General features: G+C 42.2%; 1 protein-coding gene across 1 annotated transcript in view; it reads right to left on the bottom strand.

Annotated features, from left to right (window-relative positions):
- Positions 1-15,751, bottom strand: part of ARMH3 (armadillo like helical domain containing 3) — a 123,920-nt gene that overhangs the window by 76,415 nt on the left and 31,754 nt on the right. Inside the window, exons 18-19 of the mRNA XM_009954428.2 lie at positions 15,186-15,246; positions 12,201-12,289 (exon numbers count right to left, since the gene is read on the bottom strand). Coding sequence (XP_009952730.1) covers positions 12,201-12,289; positions 15,186-15,246 — 150 coding nt within the window. The remainder of the gene's footprint in view (positions 1-12,200; positions 12,290-15,185; positions 15,247-15,751) is intronic.

A 15,751-nucleotide genomic window follows, 5' to 3' on the forward strand; every position in this document is an offset into this window, starting at 1 on the left:
GCTGATGTATGCTGTTCCTTCCCTAAGAACAAGAAGGAGAGGGACGTGCTCCACATGAAGAAGGAACTCAGTGGTGGGCTCAGAGCTGGTCAGAAGAGCTAATCGACCAGGTTTACAGTCACTGTGTGCACTGCTCAGACAAATTTATCCAACTGCTTGGAAACCACATGTTACTAAAGAAGTTGCAGTGCTCCTAATTAGGATACACGCTACACCGACGCTCAGAGAGCAACCAATCTTTTGCCACACCAGCACATTCTGCACCAGACTCTGCTTAAGTGGCTCCAGGGAACAGGAACGCTGTGGAAAACGAACACTTAAATCTATGGCTACTTGTGTCTCCGTAGTTTGCTTGTAAGGCAGACCCTGTACTGAAAATGAGGACAGCTATGCCCTGGAGTTTTCAGGATTAACAACTTTTAGATCCAGCTTCACAGGCCCAATGCCCTTCAGTGACAATTCCACACAAAATAAACCTTTAGAGCAAAGGTCCAACTGGCTGAACGCCCCTCTGCCCCCGAGCTCCAATGGGGCACTGCTGCTACTACTCCTGAGCAACCTGGAGCCAAACCAGATGTGTCATTTTTTCCCTGCTGCAATCAACTGTTCGCCTCTCATATCCCACCTGCAGGCTGCCCTCTCACACTAGCCAGGAAATTATCCGTGGTTTTTCCCAACGGAGGAGCAGTTCAGTTTCTCAGCTGTGCAGGCAGACAGAACGGTGGCCCTTGCTTGGGCTCAGCCACATTATCCAAATTTGTGCTCCAGGATTTAGAAGTGATGGATGGTTTGGGCATGGGGTCTATTTTAACATTAACTGGAAAACAGCACCATTTCTGCAATAGCCTCTAGAGCCTTTTTTTTCCTAAAGATACCTGTCTTTAGCATCCCTTACCAGGACACAATACACCCACAATGGTGAGTCTTGAAACATCCATAATTTCACAATACAACAGTGCCAGCAGAACTTCTTTAGCAACAAAGGCAGGAGGCTGTAACTAAACTAAACTAGCAACCATCAGTATTTGCATGCAAGCTCCTCATTTTGTGACCTGAGCCAAGCGCAATGGCTGTGCTTCTTAAATCAACAAGAGAACACAGCCTTGAACACTCACCCTTACAGCCTCAAAACCAATTAGAAAAACATGTTGAGTGGATGCTTAAATTGGACATGAAGCCATATGATTGGCTGTATGTGAAACTGGTGTAAAGCATACGGGTTGGTTTTCAGGCAATTTTCTCTCCCAAGGATTATTATAGGCAAAGGATAAAATGTGACATCACCAGCTTTCACAGATACCCTCCCTGCTTTTTAAACTTAAATGACTGCAGTGAAAGAGGCTCTTGGCTCCTCTGCCACACAGCTGCTTTTGAGGACAAACACTTCCCCTTATCAGCTCCTGTAGCCAGTCTCTCTGCTGAGGAGCAACAGTACTCCTGCTCAGTTACTCGCTGCCCTTCAAGCCAATCCTCTGTAAGAAGACTGCGGACAGCTAGCATCTCTTCTCTTCTACCAGGAAGGAAGTAATTCCTGTTATGGACAGATGCCCTTCACTCCCTTCTTCCCTATTCCTCCTCCCACAGCAGGTTTACTTTCTCTCCCTGTAAACCTTGTTTCAAACAGCAGTATATATTCAGCCTCAGCACATTTGGGATTCATACAGTTTTCATTCTATTTAGTGTCTCAGTGTTCACTGTTTGGATCACATCTAATGCAACAGGAGCGTGGAGGTAGGTTAAGTAGAGAAAAGAGGAAAAAAAAAAAAAGGAGAAGTAGTACTGTCCCTTGGGCAAGTCAGAATGTAGCACAGACTCTGCCAAGAGCCTTCTGGGGCTCTGATATGTTATTGCACAACAGAGCAGAAGAGAACAGCCCTGAGACACACATCAGTGAGAGCTTGGATGGGTTGAGCACAGTATGGAGGCCTCTGTCACCGCATCTGCTGTGCTTACATGTCAAAAAATCTTCTAATGCTGCATATAACGGCCCTCAACAAAGGAGCAAGGGAGAAAGAGAGATGGGAGGGCTCCTCAGCTGCAGTATCACATCAGTTAACAGGATCCTGTACTCTATTAAAATCCTCCAACTTTCTACCCTCCAACTCTCAGGGCACACTGGGAAGAATAGTGATTTTCCCATTCCCTCTGGAAATTCCCACTGTACTAACAGTATATTCAGTGTCCTCCTGTCACTGTTTCAACTCACAACCCCCTTAGGAGGATCCCCATCCACATGTCACTACAGGGCAGCCAATAATGACATCTGGGCAACACTTCATGCTGCAGAGGAATCCTCTGCCTAGAAGTGCTTCAGCAGCACAGTAACCACCCTGGACCTCTTACAGCCAGCCTGTTCACATACAGATACCCTCAACGCAAGGTCTGTACCACCTCTTGTAGCACATGGTAAGCCAGATCTGGTAAGGATTAGTGCACTAGACTGGAGAAGAAACTGGATGAGATTCTTCAGGAAGCAGCACTTTGGTCTTTCTGTGCTTCAATTCCTCCAACATAAAGAGGAAACAGCACCATTCTGTGACAGCACTGGAAGCAGAAAGAGCAACGAGAACAGCCCTGGCGATATCCAGTCAGACCAAAGGCCCACCTATGTGCAGTATTCTGTCTCTAACTGGTCAACATCAAATGCCTGTTGAAAAGTAATAGGCCAAACAATGCTTTCTCATAATGCTTTTCCAGATTCCAAAATTCAGCATGATCCCCTTACACAAGGGAAACTGCAACACAGAACATGGCAATAACAGACTCACAACATGACAATACTGTAACCATGGACGACTCCACTCTCCTGCTCCAGACTGGAATTCACAAGGGCTAAGCTAGGATAACCTTATATCCATCCCACTGTGGTGTTATGAGGAGGAGGAAGAACCCTGGAACAGAGTAATCACCTGTAAAAAAGCTATACCTGAACAGAAATTCAGAAGTAGGGAAGCAAAAGGCTTAAATACGATATACTGAGATCACCTCAGTGTTGAGGGTGCAGATCTGGCCACATTCAGCATGGGCAGACACTCAGCAGAACAGTGATCAAAACAAACTCAGCAGGAGATGAATATCTACAGATAGGGTTTGACAGAAAAGAACCAACAGAGGTGGTTTCCAGATAGAGCACTAGGAATAGGAAGTGTGTCCAAGAATTAGCTACATCGCTATTACAAACTAATGCACCAGAACCCCCCGAGGCACAAACTATCCCAGCAGCCTTGGACAAGTGAACCAATTACTTAAGGACAGCACTTGCAGCTTCCCGTCAATCAGCCGAAGCGCCAGAAAACGAGACTGTTGCACCATTGCTGCCGTCCCCTCTCAGGGGAGCAGGGGAAGCAATAAAAGCTCTGTCAACATCACTATTCAACATGCTTCAGCTCCTTCCCTCTGCTTTGATAAGGAGGGAGCACCCTGCTCCTAGTTATAACTATTCACCTGGCCGGATGACTCCTCTAACCGCTGCCTCCCTGCTTGCTGGCACAGGCACTGCCAAATTCCTGCTCCCGGCCACCAAAGCTCTGTGGCAGACAGCAGCTGGCTATTGGCAAGCCCCCCATCACCAGCATCTCAGCACTCTTCAGCCGTTCCCTCTTCTCCCCACGACTCTGAGGGTACAGGCATGAAAGCAGCCTGTATTCTTAACGAGAAACAACAGCTTGCCAGAGGGCTGGAGCACATGCCGGCATAACCCATCGCTCCCAGGATCAGTTGAGTAGGCCACTTCACTTCCAATCCTTTACTTTCTTTATATAGTCCCCATCCCTGGTACTCGCTGTTCCCACCTAACTGCAGCCAACGGTGTGCAAATTGCAAGCTTAATGGAAATGCTAATTGCTGATGCCAGAGCAATGATGCTTGATAGCAATCCAGCAAGCAGTAAGAAAGAAACCAAATTTTCCAACTTCAGCTACAGCTCAGATGAACAATATGCTTTTTTCTTAAAAATAAAAAATAAAAAAGCACACACCCACAAGCTTCATTCCTCTTTAGAGGAAAGGGAAGTACTGAGCTCAATTCTATTCTGTCTGACAGTGCAGGTTCACACTGTTAATTGAATAGTAGTCTTGGGAGTTAAGGTTGCACATTTTTGCATGGGGTTTTAAAACAGAAAAGGAGAAGCATCTGGAGAAAGAGCAGCAACGCTGTGTGAGAACATGGAAAGACAGCAAAGTAAGGGACCCAGGAGTGCTGCTTCTTGAAAACAAAAAGGGGACAGGGATAAATCACTGCATTCTGAATACTGCAACTCCTCTGTGCAAACAAAGAAACGGCTGTGAACAGCTCTGGCTGTAACACTTCTGTCATCAGTGGGACTGTTTCCCAGGAGAAATTAGCATACTATCTCCACTAGGTCACCATGATCTGCAAACTGCTATGGATTCACAGGCAAATTCTCCAGTGTCAGCTAGCTTTATTTAAAAAGTAATTTGCAGGACAGGGCAACATATCTGGATGAGACCTGCCAGGCTAGGGCACGATGACCAAAAGGTTACTAGACTTTTGTCCACTTAAACGATGAAAATCCCTTTGTGCTCATCTGAGCAAGGCTCCGTTGATGAAGAATTCCCATCCTGATCTTACCAGGTGATCAATAACAGCCACAAATCTTGTATTATTCTTTTTCTCTCAATGGGCAACCAGAGCCAAACTCTCTATCATCAGTATTAAAAGATTTTAAAATAAAGTGAAGGTAACTAGAACTAAGTAATAGAACACTAAACAGGATCTAAGTAAAACCAGATGCTTCCTAAAAGTGCCCCATGCAGGTAATCTAGAACATCAACTTTTACAAGAAAGGCACTAAGATTTTGCATTTTTTACACTATCTTCTTTAGAAGATTTATACCAGTACGTTTCATCAAATGGCTCTGTGCTTTTACCACAAAAGTTCAGTTGAAGGAGGTAACTTGGAAAGGTTATCATGAAATTGGACAACCAGTTGAGAATGGCAGCAGAAGACTACAAGCAGACGTTTGTAGTCTTCCTTCTGAACTTCACATCTTCCGACTGTGAGCTTTGTAAGATGGTACTAGGGTTTTCTTTGGGGCAACATGGAGTGCTACCAGAAATACAAATTAAATATGTCAATGAATATCAACCCACAACATACATCACAACTACAAACAAAATTTATTTTATAAAACTGTCTTTCAATTTCAGTCCTTTCTTAAATTCACTGAAATAGCTAACAGGACTAACAGTTACACTCCTGTACCAAGCCTGTGCCAACACAGTACCACATGTCCAACCAAGCACCAGCATTCTTATGAGTAAAGAAAATGGGCAACTCTAAGGGCCGCCAACTCCAAGTACCTATTCCATGGCACGTAACAGTTACAGCCTTTAGTTTGTGTGAGAAACTATATTCTTTCCAATGGATTTTCAGAACTACTCCACCTCCTCAGAGGTGAATAGAATCACTAGAATCAACAAGCACAAGTGCTTATGAACCTGCTGGTCTTCCTACTACACAGCTGGCCAATATTACCTATTTTCTTTCAATTTCAAAGATAAGGAACAGAGGTAAAGCTTGCCAGTCACCCACCTACAAGTAAAGGCGAGGTAAGTTGCCACAGTCAAGGACATTGTATAAAGTGCAAGTTAATCACAATTCTAATACTGATTTACTGAGCCATTTAGAAATAAAAACTAATTCCAAAAATTTAACTTAATGACCCAGTTTGCTGGAATACTAAAGGACCTTGCTGGTTTTTGCAGTCCTAGAGCTAAGCATCTCTGCCCTCAGGATGCTAATATAAGACCTGTGAAGTCCTGTCCATGTCCTTCTTGGCACAGAAAGAAGTCGTAAGTATGGCTGAAACAGTCAAAACATCGTTCTGAGAAGAAAACATCCTTTCCTCTTTCAAGAGCACAATATATTAAGAAGCACCGGGGAGGGGGGGGAAGTACCCAGGACACACACATAAGCTAGACACTAGCTCTCATTCCTCATTCTCCCACACCAAAGAACAGCCCCAGGAAGGCATTCAAATGAGAGAATAGGAAAAGGAGATTTAGTCCCATCCCTGAGAGTTACAAATGCTGAATAGCTCCCTTTCCAGATCACGCAATGATTTCTAACCCTAAGTTTCCATCCTGCAACACCTCCCAGACTCCCTAACCCTCTAACCCCAGACCTCATTCTACCTAGATCCTCCCATACTCAGGGCCTCCTATTCCTCCTAACACACTATCACTTCCAATTCATCTTAGGCTCTCCATCCTCCCAGGTGAAAATCCCAACTCCAAAGACCTACCCACCCCATCATCTCAGAACACCCATAAAGGTGAGCTCAGCAGCTCACCTCTAACCAGCCTGGACACTGTTCTTGCCTCTTCCTCCCTCAGTTCCTGGTGCTCCCACTGAACTACCACTGGGAACTGCAGATGGAGCCCATCCTTCCCACCTCCAGCTTCATTCCTCAATGAGGAAGGTGGCGCTCTTTAAAAAGCCAGCATCACCTTGTACTCAAACGACTCATGAGATGCCAAATCTCCAGCATGGCATGTGGCACGTAGCTGGGAGTGCTCAGTCACATGGAGATTCTGATGTGCAGTATGGAGAAATGAGTGGGTAAAGACCAGGTGAAACCTGCATTAGGTAGAGTATATGTTGACCTACGAAGATGTTGAGACACTAGCATTTGTTCCATAGTTCTCTACAGTTTACAAGCAGCTCAGCGAAGGCAGAAAGCATTTCTGCTGAAGGTATTTGAAAGTTCAAGTCTCACATAATGACTTCTTTTTCTTCCCAAAACAGGAAGTTCAAGCAGAACCCTTTAACGGAGACAAAAAGACCTTTGTACTCACCCTAGATTTCATTTTATGAAAGCATTTTACACTTAACACACAACCTCTGTTCCTTCTACCCTATCCCTACACATGACCTTTATTAGTTACCTTTGAAGATGCTGCGCTGAAGAGACCATTCTCTTACGCTTGCAACACCCTTCTCAGCTTAAAGACACTTCTTTCTTTATTACTATATTATGGAATTCTTCATTGCACAGATTATCACAGCAGTCTTATCTACACTATCAGCTGGACCATGACCTCTTCATTCTGAATTCTTAAGACTTCAGAAGTGCTGTTGGATCTTGAACCTCGGCAGCACTTTTTAAAGCCCAATAAGACATTCCGTGAGTTTGTAAGAAGGTAGTATTTTAGGTCTTTAATTCTTTTCCCATTTAATTCTTCATTTGCTAAGTGGCCAAGCAGCTCTACAGTCTTTCCGTCTCTCATGGTACCTAGTGATCAGGCATTTTACCAGTGAACTAGACTGTCTGGTACTCCAGTGTATGAATCCTGCCTCCACAAGAGCTGCAAGAAGACAAGCTTCCCTTGCCAGGTAGCTACTGGAGAATGTGACAGTGACAGCAGGATTAGAGATGAAAGGGAGACGCAAGATCACCTGATTTCCAATCTGTTCAGCAACACAAATCGGAGGGCTGAAGCAGACCTGAGCAACAGCTGGAGAACCAGAAATGCCGTAGGTAACAAATACTATCAATAATATTTCAGACACAGAAATAAAGAAGTAAAGTACAAGTGACTAAACAATACCACCTTAAACATGCACTGTTTAAGGGCAAATGTATCACACATACAGAAAGTGGGGGGGGGTTTTCTTCTCCCCCGCCCCCCTGAAATATTGCTGCTTTATTTTAAAATGTTCCACACAGGAACCTTTCGCCTCTTTAGTATTCAGCCAAAAAAAGATTTTGAAAGCAGTATTATCTTCATGTTATAAACACAGAAACCGACAAAAAGATCTAAGGAGTCTAACAAAATGGAAAAAAAGTGTGTTTTGTCCAGTAGCATTGCAAAAGTCTGCTTTGATAATCCAAAAATAAAGACAGAGAAAAATTAACTACTTGATAGTGCTACACATTTGAAGCACCTTAACAGTGCATTCAGCATCTGTCAAATTAACTAAGCTACAAGATAAGAAACTATAGCCCTTATGTTACAATAACTTAGAAACTGATCTTCAACGCTTACTAATGGCAAAACTAATTTTTAGTTCTACTTTGCATTCAATTGCCCTAATAAATAGCTATTTCACCATTATTCATTATTATTATATTTAAGATTTTTTATGATCTACTCTTGCTATTGTAGTCTATATTAGAATTGCTTTTCTGTTTCTTTAAACATGGCTTTTTCTTAAAGCAAACCATAGCAACTACAAAGAAGTTACCTGCAGCCCCTAAGCTTAGAGTGAATTGCTCAAGCATTACTAATTTTGAGGTGGGAGGAGTTGAAGAAATTAGGTCTTTTTATATAAAAAGCTTAAATGACTCATGAAAATTCTTTTGGCATAGCTTATACATGCTCGACAACAACAATGTATATAGCACCGTCCATCACTCAAGTGCTGTACAAACTAGTTAAGAGTTTAACAATTAAAACCAAAACCCTGCCCTGATGACCAGCGAAACCAACCTCATTTTCACATGACAAAGAGCAGAACTCAAGAAAAACATCAGGCATAAACTTGCTATTTCTGAGAGCAGGGAACTGGTTGTTACTGAATAAAGTTTCCTTATCAGCTCTATAAAGTACCTTACACGTGATATTCAATAAATTAGTGTTTAAAAACTATAAGGTATCTGGCATAACGGTCCAGGAGATTTCCAGCTGGCCAAAATGTCTGTAAGGGAACAGGTCAGCACCATCATATCCACTTATGATTTCTGACCTTGGCCAAATTTCCAGGCTAGCCGCCAGTAATGGCACACTGTCACAGAAGAAAAACCTGATGATTTTCTTCAGCACTCCAAGGGAAGAGCCACATACTAACTATAGATGATTGATTTGAAGTTGATCTGATGAAACGGTCTATTGAAGAGGAAACAAGATCAACAGGCATCTCTGGATCTGAATGTCTGGTCCACCTATCAGTAATTGTGCCTGGCAATCATTTTCATAGGCTAATTAAATTACAATTGCTTTTTGCTTTCCAGCACTCTTTTTAAGATATTCCAGAACCTAGTTGCACTAGTGATCTGATATTTATTTTCACACTACTTTTAGCTAGAGACAAATTACCTATACACCCCTTTTGCCACACACAGATCTTCCTTTCTGTCAGTCCTGCTTCCACCTCTCAAATGCCTGCATCCACCTCTCAAATGCCTGCATCATTCTCTGTCAGCTAAACATTCTTGGTCATCTGGTCAGAACAGCCAGAGATTTATACTGTATTAAGTGCCACGGTCCTGACCCCTCGACTTACTATGAAACAATTAATCTAATAGGGAAGCTAAGACTCAGTAACAGCCTTGATCTTCCTCAAGCTCACATGTTGAAAAAGGAAGTCCATCAGAAGTAAGATCATACATAAGCAATGTGCCACATAGTTTATAGCTTTTTGGATATGCCACTATTTCAGACTGCACAAACAGCCTGATATGTCTCCTGAGAGCTGCCAAACATCTGGCTCCACTGCTTTTCTCTTCATTCATTGCAACCTAAAATCAAAAAAGGGAATGCAAAAACTCTCTCAAAGTGCTGCTGGCCTTCCATATTGAAGACAAAGCACCCACAAAGGAAGAGCATCTATCCATCAGATGACACAGGAGTGGATTTCCTTAATTAGAGACTAGCTAACATTAGAATCAGCAAGCGAACAGAAGGCTCCACGCATTGCTACTGCTTCTACCTACAACCTTTATCTCAGTTCCTCCGCACCCTATACCGAGTACCTACCCCACAGTATTCCCTTTGTCTTCTTCTCCCACTCAATTTTCTGCCTGAAACAACTCTCCTCCTTTTACATGCCACTTAGAATTCTCTCCCTTTCTTTCAATACTTCCTTACACCAATTCCCTCCAGCTTCTTTGTTCCACTCAACTCTGTTGGGGGGCTTCCATTGCTATTATCCACGCTGCACAACAGGAGCATTGCTTCAGTCATCACACACCTTGTCATCCACGAAGACAAGTGTGGCTTAAAGACATTCTGTAAAGCACACCTGATGGGGCAACCCAAGATTTCAGACCTTACAGTGAACAGCTACTCCCTTTTAGCTGTTCATCCAGCAGCGATAACTAATTCTTTGATCCAAAATAAAAGCCCAAAGGGGAATATGCTCACACAAAAGACAGAAATGAATTCAGAAGTCCCTCTGCTCTGGTTTGGAATCATCTGTCAGTTAGATCAAGATCAGAAAAATGGCCACTCTTTCACACCAAAGGCAGCAGCATTCTGGGTAAGCAAAGAGCAGCCTTAACAGGGATAAGAGTTCATTATGAAATATATCTCAAGATGGGGCTGGCAATTAGCATTCAGTCTGCCACATGTAGCACTCTAGAAGCACACACCTGGAGCAGTCAGGGTGTGCCCTTTTACAGGTGCATGTACCATTCAGCCCAGGGCCTTCCAGCCTGTATGAATCATCTAGCAGCTACTGAACAATCTCCCTGTTCACCTCAACATCCTACAAGAAAAAAAAAATTTGAAACATTCTTACTGTAATTTTCTCCCACATAAGAGGATCTCCCTAAACACACAGAAATCTATAGTAAGTGTGGAGCTCTTCAGCTACATCAGGTGTGCAGGCTTTCCAGGTCCTTCACGGAAACCTGAGCAATCTGAGTGCTTTTTACTTTACTCTTTTGCTTTTGAAGCATGTGCAATACTTAATACTTCTGAGGCGCCTTATGTTTCCAAAGCACTATACAAACACCAGCTAATTAGAGACAGCTAACAAGAATATCCTGAGATACTGAATCTCAGTGTGTAGCAAGGATTTTTAATTTTTTCCCCCAAAATAGGAAAAGTTAAGGATTGAAAGATGCCTAAGAGTGTGCTCTCTGAACTGTGGAACAGTACCTTCAGGCAAAAAGCATTATATTTGAGACTTCCATACTGCCAGCAAGTGTGAAAGACCCAGCCAGCCTGGCCAAATAGGAATGGATCTGGTTCAGCAGTAGCTGCTGAGAAGGTACCACATATGATGTCAGTTGCAATTTCTATTCACAACAGACATCCATATTGTACACGCTTTTCTCCTGAACCGGCCCTACAGCACAGCCATGCCTCTAGGGGCTCTGTTCTGAAGAAAACAACCAAAAAGAAACCGCTAATCCCTTAATTAGGGGCATCCACTTCACCTTCTACAGGAATAATTTAGAAAATCTGAATGGGCCACATGTCACACAAGGCAAAAAATTAATAACTGAAAGTGACTCAGATTGTTGGTTCATTTCTCTGTACTTACACTTAACCGTGCAACACTACTGAAGGGAAGTACTCAGTGTTAATTGAGAACAGCTTCACAAACCACTCATCGCTGCCTTTTTCAAAAGTCATCCTCTCTCAAATTTCTGATGGGAATTGCATTACACCAGCCAAGACACTGATCCTAGGTCTCAAGCACAGCTCCAGGAATACACAATTAAGGCCACATTACTTTGAATTTTCATAAACCTCCTGTTTAAGCCACAACAGCTAGGGGATTAACAGTACTTTCCCAGCTGAGCTACTTCACTGCTTGCAAGATAAGAACAAAAGCACGCACCATATTCATGAAAAAAGCCTGTTAGGTCTCATCATCCATTCTGCTACCCCCTTCCTCAGACCTCCCACACAATGATTGCATCATAACACAGTCCTACAAAGCTACGTCCACTAGGCGAGTCAAACCCCATAATACTCGGGATACCAGTGGCATGAACCAGACTATCTACCATCAATGCAAAGGTCAGAGTCAAAAGCCTCTCTTCCCTCCCACTGACATTTCTAGGTTGCTCTCTTCAGAAGGAGCTGCACACACTATTCTATGTGTATCCATCTTTTACAGTAAAAAGGGTAAGTAAGGTCCACCTCCCTTTACCCAAGAGCCTACCTCCTTTCCACTCACAAATATCTGAGAGGAACACTACTGCATAAAACATTACTCCATTTCTCCAATCAGGTGAAGAGGGACTCAGGTAATGAAACAGAAAAACAAAGACATTTGGATACCATGGTGATCATGGTCAGACAAGAAAGTAAATTAGCTACCATTATGATAATGACCTGGCTTTCCAATTTGCATGTAGCAACTAAGAAGCAAAATAAAGATGCTTTAACAGAATTGCTGCTTGCTGTTTAACCCTGTAGCAATGGAACAAGCAGTCACAGCCACCAAACAGCCACCCACTCTGGGCTTTTCATGTTTGACTGGTTCTGCAGAGGCAAAGTACCTGACCAGAGCTCCCTCCAGGTGTAATGAAGCCTCACTCTGCATTTCTTCTGGTAGCACAGCAGCTTGTGCACAATCTGAATGCACCGTCTGGAAAAGAGAGGGCACAGGATTAATTACACTGTATTTCCCAGCAATTCCACATCGAACCTGGAAACGTCTCTGAAAGCAGCAGCAGGGAAATAGACAAACTCAAAGCCTATCAGAGGAGGATGGGGCTCATGGTTTTGGGCTCCTAAAGGGAAACAACACCCACAAGAAAGAACCAGACCAGACCAAAAGGAGCCTGTATGCCAGTTTAAGCTCAATGCAATTGGACTGACCACAAATGCAAGTTTGTTGTTTGTATTTAATTAATACTTTCCACGCTCTGCTGAGTTACTTAACTTGCAGGCTTTGTATGTATGAGATACTGCACTCAGATTTTGTAAAATCTGGACACAATGGAGCTTTTCAGTTTCTTTGGCCCAAACGATGAGGCTAAAGGAAATGACAGAGTCAAACAAACTGTAGGATTTTTAGTTTCACTGAGGCACGCAGTTTAATTATATTAAAAAAAAGGAAAAAAAGGAAGAGATTTCTGTCAAATTTTCCAGTCTCCTTAAACAAATTACTTATGTGTGAGCTTTGGAATGATCAAGCAATACACCTACAAGCTCTGAAATCCCCAACATACAGCCAGTATATTTGTGAAGTCTCCAAGTCCTGAAGGTCTCTATAGCATTAGTCTTTATACAAACTCTTAGGTCCACAAACATTCTTCACAAATAACATTAGAACTAAATATACTAAATATACAATACAATGAGTAAATTAGCTAGCAGAGGCTATCATTAAGGACAAGACAGAAAATATATACAAATTTGGATTTGTTAGACCAAGCTATTTTTAGTTACTGACATTTCAAAAAACAGAGTGAAGACTTCAAAAAGGAAAAAAATCCTTTTTCCCCCAAATCCTTATTTCTCAAAAACACATTATCTCATTAAGATCAACATCTCTCTGAAAAGACACTACTGAAAGACACTACGCATCAGACAAACACAGAAAAATCAAATGTAAAAAAAATTGCATGGAAGTTATTCAAAATGCAGTGAAGAGTTCAAAATAAGGCTTTAAAAAGCCTTAAGAAATAATATGCAGAAGGTATACATTATTCTTTGCAGACACTTATATGATCCCAAAAATACCACGATGGGGTAAGGACTGAAACAAACTAACTTTAGACAAATAAAGATAAACCCATTTATAATAGCCGAGTATCACATTAAGTGCTGTATTTCAAATTGTATTCTCATAAATTCAACCAAGAGAAGGAAGCAAACCAGCCAGGATACAGACAGCTGCCTTCAGATCAGGAACAGCAATCACTCTGGGAAGAGACCTGCTATTTCTGATATTAGTGGTACCAGACAATGCCCAGTACCTTTCCACCTACGTATTTGCTTGGTTGTAAGACTAAAATTGGCCTCTACAAAAAACAACTGGTTAAGGCACTGACCAGAGACAATCTGGCAACGGCTAAAACGTTTCTTTGTAATCACAATAGCTGTGATGCAAAATACTCTGCAGACATATCTCAGCATTGAAACCTTGTGGTTGTACACAGTGGCATACAGCTTCCTGGGTGAAATCAAGGCATGAAAGAAGAGGGATGAGGAGGGACATAACAGTCCTAGTACCCCTGCCTAAGGAGTCAGAGCACCAGCTACCAGCCTATAGACTCCCAAACCACACTGCTTTAGTTATGAAACTGCTTTAATTATGAAGTTATCCATCTCTGGTTTTCAGCTTTGTGCTGAGGATTCATAATGCACATAATGGACAAAAACCACCCTTGGTCAAAGCAACCCGGATTTCTCTTTTAAATATCAATATGCCCTCCCTTGAGCAGCTTCATATTGTCACCTTTTAAATGTATTGCAGAGAAGTATGACACTATTTGCGCATTCAGAACACCCACTTTGTCTGCAATAACTGCGTCTGCAATGGGATGGTTTCAGACAGGAGCGCAGTGAAAGGACTGCACAAACATGCCAAAGTGAATGGATACAGATGCCCACTGATGGTTGCTACTGCTCATTATTTTTATTCTCATGGGATTTCTAAATATGACCTTACTTTTGAGCCCAAGCATTTCACACCTTTCTTGTGAAATTCCAACGCACTACACCCATCTACAACTAATTCTCTAATTGTCATTAAAAAAAACATTTCTCGCAAACTCATAATTGAGCTGTACAACCCTTGCAAAGGCACTCCTCTAGTTGCAGGGTTATTTGGACAAAATCGGAACATGCTGAAAAGTTACCTTAAGGGAAAACAGCCTATGTATCTTTATCTCTTCTACAGAATATAGTGCTGTTCAAGCCTTGGGGAAATTCAGTACTGTACAAACAGTCAGAGCAAAGCCAATGATCTGCCTAAATCCTATTTCTGCCCTCCAGGCTAAAGCAGAACAAAGCATTCTAGGGGCCTCCTGGGACAGATGGAGTGCTCATGTGTAGTCCTGTCCTCTTCTCTCCTTTTCCCCATCACTATGTTTTAGCCCTGGCTGCCTAGCAGGCTATTTCAGGCTTAAACCTCTCTCCCACTCTCCACATTGCCTTCCAGGCCTCCCATCAGGTCATCCTTGGTTTTTCAAAACTGTCTTTTCAGTTTCTAGACCAAGATTCAGGTTCCGGAAGTCGGGATTCTTGCAATAACTGTTATGAAACTTCTTTCAGATTGAAAAGCTCTTTGTATTTGATCAAGTAGATTAGAAAAAAAATCGGTCTGAAAGGGGGAAATTCATTTCGCTTTCAATTTTCTGGCACACAGAGCATTTCAGAAGTAGAAAAACTTGCTGGCAGAGTTCATGAAAAGCCATCCTGCTCCCCACCAGCCACAAAGTGTTATTTCAGCCAGAAGATTGCTCTGTGACTGGAATTCCACCCAAATTCAAACTTCAAATGAAATCACGACGAGTCACCCCACAGACACTTACACATAGAGATCCATAGGAAATTCTTTCATCATGTGTGTTACAATGAACTCCACCATCAAATCTGACAGGAAAGAAAATGATAAAGTAAGTATTGAGCTAGCTACAGTTAACTTCTAGCAGACAGTAATGAGGAAGTCAAACTATCCCACCTACCTACCTCTACCAGACAATAGTTCTGCTTAGATAAGAGAAATTTCCCACTTTATTTTTTTGTTTGTTTTAAAGAGAATTAGATATCCTCTGGAATTAAAAAAAAAGCCCACTACCAGAAACTCAGAGCATGTAATGTAATCTGCTTTGAGGCACTGCTTCCCCATATGTTTTTCCCCAATATTAGTCAAATAAAGAATACACCATGAATTCTGATGCTTAGAATTGCTCTCGTATTTCAAGCCTTGTCACTAATGGAAAATTCCATTGAGAAGCACATTTTACAAAATCACTCTTAGCAGAAACAACACACAACGTAGATGTTTAGAGAGACCACATTATAGAGAACATCTATTTTTCCCCAAAATAAGTACTCAAGCAAGTAAACCTCGTCTGATCTCAACACAGACTAAGCT

The sequence above is a fragment of the Leptosomus discolor genome, chromosome 6, assembly GCF_034619465.1.
Source record: "Leptosomus discolor isolate bLepDis1 chromosome 6, bLepDis1.hap2, whole genome shotgun sequence".
Taxonomy (NCBI): Eukaryota; Metazoa; Chordata; class Aves; order Leptosomiformes; family Leptosomidae; genus Leptosomus; species Leptosomus discolor.